At 34.9% G+C, this 11,700-nt stretch overlaps 1 protein-coding gene and 1 non-coding gene across 2 annotated transcripts; one reads left to right on the top strand and one right to left on the bottom strand.

Moving 5' to 3' along the window:
* Nucleotides 1-352: 352 nt before the first annotated feature.
* LOC112101382 lies at nucleotides 353-459 on the top strand. Its single transcript, XR_002907508.1, has one exon. It is a non-coding gene; the product is annotated as a small nucleolar RNA R71 (small nucleolar RNA).
* An 8,757-nt stretch (nucleotides 460-9,216) lies between these two features.
* LOC112100989 lies at nucleotides 9,217-10,203 on the bottom strand. Its single transcript, XM_024190868.1, has one exon. It carries the CDS (start codon nucleotides 10,201-10,203, stop codon nucleotides 9,217-9,219), a length of 987 nt encoding a protein of 328 aa, XP_024046636.1.
* Between the last annotated feature and the right edge of the window lie 1,497 nt (nucleotides 10,204-11,700).

Genomic DNA, 11,700 nt, shown 5'->3' with positions numbered 1-11,700 from the left:
TCCAGGATAATTATCAAAGTCATGTTCTTCACTACAATATGCACAAGAAAGTTTAGCAACTTACTTTACTACTGCTGAAGCAGATATCATGGCCTTTACCATGTTAGTCAATGAAGTTACTTGTGCTGATAAGGCTGTAATTGCATCTATGTTATGTACCCCTGCTGCTTCTCTTGCTACTGGTTGCCTGGTTGATGACCACTGATAATTATTATTAGCAATTCTCTCCAGAATTTTATAAGCTTCAGTATAAGATTTGGATAACAAAGCTCTATTTGCTGAAACATCCACCATTAATCTTGTACTCGGATTCAACCCATTGTAGAAAGTCTCCAATTGAATGGAACAAGGAATGCCATGATGAAGACACCTTCTGAGCAGTTCTTTGAATCTTTCCCAAGCCTCATACAAACTCTCATCTTCAAGTTGATGAAAAGAAGTAATCTCATTCCGCAATTTTACATTTTTTGTCGGTGGGAAATATTTTATTAGGAATTTATCAGCCAACTCATTCCATGTAGTGATGGAATCAGATGGTAATTAATTTAACCATGCTCTTGCTCGATCTCTTAGGGAATAAGGAAAAAGCCTCAGTCTTAAGGTATCTTGTGTTGCTCCAGCAATCTTGAAATCATCACTCACTTCCAAGAACAACTTAAGATAGAGATGAGGATCTTCATTTGGCAATCCATTGAATTGACCAACTGTCTGCAACATTTGAAACATCACTGGCTTCAACTTAAAGTTTGCAGCTTCTACTTCAGGTCTGATTATCCCAGGGTGTACAACTTGAGGAGTTAACACAACATAATCTCTAATAGCTCTGTCTCTGTCATCAGCCATGTAAATAATATTGTTATCGTCTGGCTGCCTCTAATTAGCATGTTCGTTCTGCTCTTCTTTGAATTTATTTGTTCTCTTCGCAGTCTCCTAACAATCCTTTCAATCTCAGGATCGAATTGGAATACCACAGATCTGTCTTTGCGCATGCAAGTCTTGATATGCCAATAAACAGAATGAATCAAATCAAATTGGCACTATCAAAATTTACTTCACACTTAAAAAATAAACAATCAATCCCCGGCAACGGAATTTACCATCTTAGTAACTTGGTGGGATGGTTCCTCCATTATCACCGGCAACTCTATGCTACCCAAAGGGATCAAACATTCTCCCTCAAGATCGTCTCCACAGGGATTAATGTCACTCGAAATGCTAAAGTAATCGCAATAGTGCAAATTAACTTAAGTCCAAAGTTAACAAACGTAGAGTGGGTTTTATCGTAATTGATGATTGTGAGAGAATAAAGTAAAACAATACCGTAATAAATTAAACTAAATTAAATGTGTCTAAGATCCAATTGTGACTATGGTAGTTGAATGATCAAACTCTACTTATGGGCTGTCTGCTTTTCATCAAGTTAATACCAGTTGTTACGGCAAGTGCTGCGGCACTACGCATAATTAATCTGCACCCTCAACTATCGCATTTTAGAACTCTCATACCCTTAAATCTATTAACAATGACCAGTTGCTAATCTACTTATGATATGGCATTATGACACTTTAGTCTCTCCACCCTACAACGTGAGCACCTATGTCTAGTCTGTCACAAATCTTAACTTCAAGTATAGCCCTTATGGGATTCAAGATAACTTAATCCAGGAAACTTAAATTAAGATAAAGTAATACTCTAATAATATCCGCTAAAACATGCCCTTTTACAGCTCTATCTTAACTTGAACCATTAAATGAGTGGTCAACCGAAATAACATTTATATTAATAATAACTACTAGAGTAAAATGCTACAACAACGACATAACAACACATAAGAACAGTCAAGACCCCATTGGCTTGTTTGTCACTCAACTAGAAGCAAATCTAGTTCATATTCTAAATGAAAAAAAAAACATAAATATATTGTTCACGGGATACATTAGAACAATCAAAGAAAGACGAGAAATATAAGTTGAGAATGGTGAAAGACAAATCCAAATAAATCTGCAAGATTCCTTAATGCTGCCGAAACCGTACTATTCAATTCTGATCTTCTTCTCATTTCTTCTCTAGTGATTTCACGATAATTCCATTGCCGCATTTCTATATGGTGCGCGCCTCCCTTTTATACTGTAAACTAGGGTAACACAAAAGTCTGTGGGCGTGCATGAGTTAAATTATGAAACATGTAGATCGCGATTTTGTAGCTGGCCCGCGCCTAAGTTTTCTCCCTCGGTTCTCCCAGATTGCTATGGCACTGATTACTCTAACAACAGCTACAACACTGCACTGTTCCCGATTGTGCTTTACTCATTTTTCAGCCATCTTCTTTCCTCCTCTTGCTAGTCTAATGTCTCAGCATCCCTTCATGATTTAAGACTTTCTGAAAACCTATAATTATGCACATGTTTTTAGCACAAATTACTTTGATTCAAGCAAAACTTATTAAGACTCAACTAAAATGAATGTTTATGCAAAATATAACTAAAATGTAATAAAAACACCTTATTTGTTCTCTAAGTGATCTTGATCTAAGTCTAGAATTGATGTAATAACTCTCAGTTCATAGAGTTATCAGCCCCTATAACACTCCTGTAAGGAGTAATATCCAAGAAGTCATCACTTCCCATCTTAGAGCATTTCACAGTACTTTCACTACTACCTATAATTAAGATATCATAATCAGAACAAAAATAACTTCAGATTTTTGTCATAGAATAAATAAAGATGCATCATAATTAGAACTGTCAAATATTAAAGTTGTTCTCAGTTTCTTAAACCAAGCCCTTGGAGTTTATTTAAGGTTATATAACGCCTTTTTTAGTTTACAAACATGACCTGGTTTTTCTACATCAATAAATTCTTCCAGCTACTCTATAAATACATCTTCGTGCAACTCCCCATTGAGAAGAGCATTATTTACATCAACCTATATAATTCCTTAATTTTTCATAATTGCAATACTAAGAATTACTTGAATTGTGGCTGATTTCACTATAGGACCAATAGGTCATTAAAATATAGATTTGGTGTTTGATGATGCCCTTTCGCTACTAACCGTGCTTTGAACTTTTCAACAATAACATCTGCTCTCTACTTTACTTTAAACACTCATTTATTACCCATTATTTTCACATTATCTTATGGAGGCACTAACTACCATGTATTTTTTTTTATTAAAACATTAAACTCAACCTTAACATGGTTATCTAAATCTCACTCAGTAAGGCTTACTTACTGTAAAAGGTTCTTTTATTTCAACACACAACAAATTGGATTATAGTTTGGGTTTAAAAATACCAGATTTGGATTAAGTGACCATTGAATGTGTTGACAAGGAAGATGGTTGATATTATGGTTAAAGGGCAGGTAAAGAAGATGTGGACACATTTGTGGATGTTACGGGTTCGGCTTGATTCATGGGAATAAGTTGTATTTTTTAGGTTGTTAATAAGTGGTCTTTTAAAAGTGTTTGAGAATTTGAAGGAGAATATATATGTTTGTATTAAAATTATCTTGAAAGGCTAACATGTTTGCTTCAAGATTGGCATGTGATTGTGTATTGCTATTTTATGGGGCTACGGTATGAGAAGATCCATTTCTGTTGCATTGGATAGACTTAGAATGAAATACAAGTTACGCAACCCAAGAGGGGGGTGGATTGAGATTTTAAAAACTTATGCAATACAATTCGCACAACAAATCAATCTAACGCCTTAATGGAATAGAAAACAATAAATTCAAACAAGCATAATAATAAAAGAGTAACGGAAGAGAAAAAAAAACACGCAGATTTTTACGTGGTTCAGCAATCCCCGCCTACGTCCACGCCTCCAAGCCAACCAAGCTCGAGGATTTCACTATCCAAGCCTCCCAAGGCTTCAAGTTCTTACAATTGACTTTCAATGTGTCAATGAACCTTTACCATCAAGAGATTATCTTCCCAATTTCTTCACCCCAAGTATTTCTCACACTTGTACACTCACAATTTGATAAGAAATGAAAATTACAACAAAAACTCTCTTTAAGAGTGGATATGCAAATAAGAGCACAATAATGATTCAATCAATGATGATTTGCGATTTGGAAACTCAATATATGTTATATGATCTTGTTTATACTTGCATTAGTCCTTAAAATGAAGTTGGAGTTGAGTTTTTATAGTTAAAGCCCGAAAACTAGCCGTTATAGGCAAATTCGCGCAACCAAGCAGTTAGCCGCTTGATTTATCTGGCTAGCTGCTTGTAACAGTGATATTACCGTTATTTTTGAATTTTGCTACAGTAATATTGTTCACCAAAATTATACTTTAGCCCAAAACTTTCTATAATTATACTATGGCCCAAAATGTCATAAAACTTTATAAATAAGTCCAATTTCAGAGTTTCCAAATAATAATTGTCATTCCAAAACTTTCTGAAATTATACACATGTTTGTTATCATCAAAATTATATTATGTGTAGCCCTTTAGGCTAACATAGAAGTGGTCTTTGCTACTTGAGGAACTGAAAAAGACATGTTCTTGTCTTGATTTATTGAACTATTATAACTTGTAAGCGAAAATCGAGATATTAGAATTTGAGTGTTAATCATATATGGTTTTGTAGCTCTTGAAACACATCTCCCAAGAAAGAAAAATTATTCTCATTTAAAATAACATAACGAGATATATAAATTCCTCGTGATTTATTAAGATACTTGTACCCTTTACGTGAAGAATTGTATTTTAAGAAGACACATTTTTTAATGCTAAAATCTAGCTTATGTCTATCATAAGGTTTGAGATTCGAGAAACAAGCATAACCAAATATTTTAATAAAAGAATCAACATGTGGTCAATTATATAAAACTTGATAAGGAGATTTATTCATTGAAATAGTAGTTAGTAATCCACTTATTAAGAAGACAGAAGTTTGAAATGCATCATATTAGAAAGAGAGTACCATGTGAGCTTGTGATAATAAAGTGAGACCTGTATGGACAATATGCCTCTGTTTTTGCTCAACTCATCTATTTTGATGATGTGTATATGAGCAGGAAAGTCCATGATTGATTCCACATTCTTGAAGAAATTTTGCAAAATTTTGAAATTCACCTCCCTAAAAAATTTGAGTATTCTTAATTTATTTCCTAAATTAATTTTCAACATTTCACTTAAAAATTTTAAATTTCAAAAGTTTGGGATTTTGTAAGAAAAAAAGTCCACGTGAACCTGGTATTATCATATACGATAGTAAGAAAGTACCTAAAACCATTTCCTGAAGTTAAAGATGCAAGTCCCCATAAGTTAAAATGTAATAACTTAAGAGGCTCTAAAGCTCTAGAATTTGATTTTTTGAAAGTTATGAATTTTTCCTTTGCTGACATGCACCACAAAATGGAAGAAACTAAATTTTATTTAAACTTGGAAAATTATTACAAAACAATTAAACTTCTTTTAGCACTTGAAGATGAGGTAGCACTTGAAGATGAGGATGTCCCATTCTTCTAGTTAAAAGAATTACTTTTTTCCTTAGACTTATTAAGAGAGACATAATCTTGGGAACTTATTGTATTTAACTGGACATAAAAGGGCTTAAATAAGACTTTATGATTTTTATTGAAGTTGACTGGGACATGAGCATTTAAGAGTGATAACTGGTACAAGCCTTTTTCAGTTTTTCTTTATAGCGGAGTCTTCTTTTGTTCACCATGAAATTCAAGAATAAGGTTATTGTTAGACACAAATCTAGAAACATTGATTAATTTCTTTTTAATATTAGGAACAAAAAGAATATTTTTAAGTAAGACAGTTTTATTGTGTACTGAAAAAAGAACATTTCTAACATAGATAATAGATAAAGAACTACCATCACTTATGATGCAATGGAAGTTTAATGTTTCAAAATATTCTATTTTATTGTGTACCAAAAATATTCCATTCAACATCTGGAAACATTAATTAATTTCTTTTTAATCTGAAGAACAAAAAGAATATTTTTAAGTAAGACAATTTTATTATGTACCGAAAAAAGAGCATTTCCAACATAGATAATAGAAAAAGAACTACCATCACCTATGATGCAGTAGAAGTTCAATGTTCAAAATATGTTGCTGATTATAGAGAATACCGGAATAAAGAACAAACTAAATTCATGTTGATTTAAAAGAATACCGGAATAAAGAACAATCTAAATTCATGTTGATTTAAAAGAATACCGTGAATTTAAGGGTTAAGACTTGTTGATTCCGCAGAATATCGAGAATTAAATGAACTCAAATACTCACACAGAGATTTAAAAACAGAAAGGGATATTATCATTTTCCCACCAAAAGTATTCTGACACATCATGTCAGTACCATGGTTTGGTAAAACTATCATTTTACCACTAAACGTTTAAACTGTTAGCATTTTCCCACCATTCCGTTAAAACTCAGTTAATAGTTAACGGAAAATTCTTAAAAGGTCAATTTTACCCCTAGAGCGTAAAAGATGATTTTGCCCTTTAAGAATGAACAGCAGCAAGTGATGATTAAATTACAAAAATAACCCCAAAAGTAGCCGTTACATTCAAATAACGGCTACTTTTATGCTTATAAAAGCTGCTACTGGTTGCCATTTCAACCAGCAACCAGCAACCCCAAATCAAAGGCCAGCAACCCCATTTGAGCACCAACAACCCAGCTGAAAAAGAAAGAAAATAGCAACCCAACAACTCAATTTTTAACGCACAACTACAAGCCACTGTAAACATTTCAATACCACTGCACCAGCAAGCCCAAGCCATTTTTAAACACCAGCAAGCTCATTTTATTACTAGAAATCATGCCATTTCAACCCCAACTAGCAACCCCATTTCAGCCCCAGCAACCTAGAAAATGACATGCCCAGCTCAAAGACAGCAAAACCAAACATCCTTTATCATTCAAAGACAGCAACAATAAGCCACTGTAAACACTACATTTCATCCAAGCTCAAAAAATCCAGCTCTTCTTAATCTTCACTCAAAACCAAACATAGTTTCAGCCTTCATACATATAAATTCAAACAAAACAATGCCTCCAGTAGTAACTTAAGTGTTAATACCAGGGTTCGAGCTAAGAAACATGCTGAAGTTACTTGCTACCCTAAATATTGCAATTGTGGAGTGCAGGCATGTGCGATGGTATCTACAACCTCGGAAAACCCTAATAAGCTCTTTTGGACATGCAGGTTTAAAAAGTGTAATTTTTGGCAATGGGCAGCAAAAGAAGATATGGAAATGCGTAACATTACATCCGGTCATGGCATGAACCTAAATGAAGATGTGATGAAGATAAGTGAACGACTACGATGCATTGAAGCGAAACTGAAATTGGTCATAGTTTTTATTTGTGGCATTGTGATAGGCTTATTTATGAGGAAGTAATGTAATAAACATGAAAAGTAATCAATCAATCATTGTAGCTGAAGATGTAATGAAGCATTATAGTTTAAAATGTAATGCAACTGAAAAGTAATCAATACAGTTTGTGGATTCCAAAAACATAACAGCAACTTAATGCACTAATATAAAGTTTGTGCATCTAAAATACATAACAGCAACTTAATGCACTAATATAAAGTTTTGTGCATCTAAAATACATAACAGCACCTTAATGGTAATATTTCATACAGCATCTAATATCTCTGAAGCTTGTGAGCCTTGAGTTGGATTCGGGGAAACATTATCAGCTTCATATTGGCCTGGACAAAAAAATTATTACTTCATTATCTAAGACCAGCAATAGCTATTTGCAGACATCAAACATTAATTTGAAACAATAACATACCTCTGTTACGTCCTCTTACTCCATCGCCTCTTGCTCTTGCTCTATTACCCCGTTGGCCTCTTCGGCCTTTATTCCCTCCTCTTCCTCTATTACCAGTACCTCCTCTTCCTCTATGAGCAATAAAGCTCTCTTGTGAACCACCTACAGCCTATTTAAATTGAAATATATAAATAATCAAATCATCAATATTTATAACAAACTAAAAATTACTCAATGAATAACAATAAACGAATTACCACTTTCTTTGTCCTCTTTGAAGTACGTGCTGCATTAGAACTTTCTCCCGGCCCACTAACTCCCTATTTAAAATTACATAGATAACAATAAAAAATTAATTTCAATACCCATAAAAACAATTAAAACATTAGGTTCAGTGGCTGTTACCTGCTGGGCTCTTAATCCTCTTGCTATCGATGGCCTTAATGGACATTTCCTGACATTGTGGTTCATCCCACCATAAAAGGAGCAGCAGATATAAAATGATCTGTTTTTTTTTATTGGCTCAGTGGCTACCCTTTTCCTTGCCTTTTTTGGTCTTCCAATCTTCTTGGTAATCTCAGGTGGAAAGAGCTTGGGCCTATCACAAGGGTCCCATGTAACTTTGTCAGGAATTGGCTTGAACATCACTGCATATGTGGTCAAGTACGCCTCTTTGCTGAAGTATTTTGGTAGATACTCTGTTGCCGTGTGTCTAGCATGACTAATTGCAGCCATAGCATGAGTACAGGGGATTCCAGCTAGGTCCCAATAGCCACAATCACAGGACCTGCTCATGAGATCGACAATGAACCTCCTTGCTGGATAATAACCCTTGTCTTTAACCTAACAAAAATTACATAATGATTAAATAATAATTATAAGGTTGAGGAAAAAAAATTGATTAACCTAACAAACATTCAGGTTCAGGAAAAAAATAATTATAAGGAACATGAGTTAGAATTATAGTTGAAAGTGAAGATCCCCAGAAGCCATTACATTCATCTTGCTTCCACATTCATATGCAGCATCCAATTCTTTTTTCACTCTAGGTGGAATGTTGGTCCAAGATTGTGCTTCTTTTTTCCTTTCTGTGAAGAGTGTCATGAACATGCATCTAATTTCTTCAAGCATGGTCAAGCAAGGCTTCTCTCTGTGGGGTAATATCCAACTATTAAAACACTCTGAAGTGTTGTTAGTTGTACGGTCTACCTTACAATTCTTGTCATACTCATGTCTTGACCAAGTAAACCCAGCAAGCTCAGTCTCCAGCCACTGCCATGCCTCTAACTTCTCTTTTTTGAGCTTTTCCATTGCAATAGTGTAATCAAACTTGTTAGTGCTACTGACAGCCCTCCAAAACAGATTTCTCAAACTAACACCATGATGTTCTTTGCAGAAGTTAGCATATATGTGCCTAGCACATGGTTTGTGATATGCAGTAGGCCATGTTATCTCAATGGCCCCAACAAACCCTTTTGCCTATCTGAGCAAAATGTAATCTTCTCCAAGCCATTATCAAAATACGAATGCAGAATTTCTAAAAACCACGACCAGGTTTCAGTATTCTCTATCTCACACACTGCTAATGCTAATGGGACCATTCCATTATTAGCATCCATACCCACATCGGCTAATAGAACTCCACCATATTTTGATTTCAAGTGACACCCATCCAACCCGATATATGGCCTACAGCCATTGTTAAGGGCATTTTTTTGAGCTGGAAATGCCATAAAGAATCTCTGAAACAACACTTTCTCAGGCTTAGTTACAGCATCACAAAGCACTTTACAAATTGCACCAGGATCATACTTGTGAATCACTGCAACATATTGAAACAAATCTTCGTATCCCCTCGCATAATCTCCATTAATGTCTTTTCTTGCCCTCTCTCTAGCCCTATATAGTTTTAAATCCCCTATCCGCACACCATAAGTCTCCAACATAAACTCACGAAGAACAGAAATCTTCACATGAGGATCTACAGTAACTTTGCTCTTAATTTTCTCTGCTATCCATTTACTGTTCACAGCCACTGACTTTCTAGTCTGTCTACATTCATGCTTCTTTTGCAACTCTTTGATTGCAAATCCACCCTTGCCCCTTATTTTACCTCCCATCACATACCATGGACACTCACTAATCTTGCATTTTCCGTAAAATCTCCTAGGCTCATTGTACACCTTTGTAATTTCAAAGCCTTTATCCACCATCACTTCACCTAACACATACCTAAAATGCTCAACATCATCAAATACATCTCCTAACCTCAGCCTATGTTTACCATTACGCCCTGGCTTATATGCATGCACTTCAATGTAATCCTTCAGCTGAGTGGTACCCAAATCATAATCTGAATCTGATGTGTCTGCTAACAGCTGAGGATCTACTTCAGCTGTTTCATCGTCAGAACTAGAACCCCTAGCATCATCCATAATATCTGCACCATTATCTTCATTTTGGTCATCGTCACCAGCATCATCATCATCAGTGTCATCTATACGACTCCCATAAGTTGAATATACTTAATCATCATCATCATTCTCATATCCATCATTCTCATTCAACTCTGTTGGTGGCCCTTGTATGCCTTTAGTCCTAGGTGGTGGTTCATTTCCACCATCATTCACCCATGTAATTTGCTCTGCAGATAACTGCACTCCACAGTTATGTAGCATCGCTTGTAACACCCCACAAAGCGGTAAATCAGGACGTAGGGTTGGCAAAATTATGGCTTCGAACACTGCCACTTCCATTGAATCATGTGCAGCGAACTGAGCCTGCAAGACTGCCTCAGAATCTACAATAATCGAAAGCTTGTTCCTTGGGTTGGTAACCGATAACTGCACACTTTCAGGAGTCGTCAACCCATGGTCCCTGGTAATCTTCAATGCTTCATTCTTCATCTGCTGCAGGGTATATTCTTCAGGTTCAATCAACCCTATACGATGTCTTTCACCTTTGTAAAGTAAATGTAGTTGTAATGGTAACATCATCTACAAGATTAAAAACGAGGAAACATTTTGAATAACTGAAATTACAGCATAACTCAAAGCAATTTAATTAGGTAAAAAGTAATGAAAAATAACTAAAATTATGGCCAACAACCAAAATTTCAACAAAACGGCAAATGCATGTAAGCTTGATGGTTACAAATAAAAAATTATTTAACAGTAAGCAAAAATTAATTAACAGTAGGCAACTAATAATCCTAATCTATTAAATTCAAGTGCTAATCACAACTCAAAGCAATTTAATTAGGTAAAAAGTAACGAACAATAACCAAAATTACAGCAAAATGGCAAATGCATGTAAGCTTGATGATTACAAATAAAATGGCAAAAATTCATTAACAATAACCAAGTATTAATCTTACTTACAATGGACAAAGTAGAAGACAGTAGAGATGGAAGAACACTGCTGCGAGAGTGAGAGAGATATGCGTCAGTTACAATGAGCGAGAGAGGGCGGAGATGGAAGAAGAATCGAGAGAGAGGGGGGTTGATTTCGATTTCTAGGGCTCCATGTCCAAATTGCCCGCTTTCTTTACAATTGCAAAACGCAACGTTTTCGCCTCACGTGATATGTCCAAAATACCCTTATGACGTCAGCATAATTTTTATTCAGTTAACGAAATGGTGGGAAAATGCTAACAGTTTAAACATTTAGTGGTAAAATGATAGTTTTACCAAACCATGGTACTGACATGATGTGTCAGAATACCTTTGGTGGGAAAATGATAATATCCCAAACAGAAAATATTATTGAACTCAAATATGCCTTTAAAGACTATAAGAGAGGGCTATTCATATTAATAGTAATTATCCTAAATGATGAAGTAAAAAAAATTCTAAATTAGAAAGGAAAACAAAAGTCCTAAACTTTAGATAATAAGGAAACTAATCCTAGTATAGTATGAATTCTTAATCTAC

The sequence above is a fragment of the Citrus clementina genome, unplaced genomic scaffold (genome assembly GCF_000493195.1).
Source record: "Citrus clementina cultivar Clemenules unplaced genomic scaffold, Citrus_clementina_v1.0 scaffold_2, whole genome shotgun sequence".
NCBI lineage: Eukaryota > Viridiplantae > Streptophyta > Magnoliopsida > Sapindales > Rutaceae > Citrus > Citrus x clementina.
Note: the sequence above shows the minus strand (reverse complement) of the source record. Positions and strands in the feature narration are given on the sequence as shown.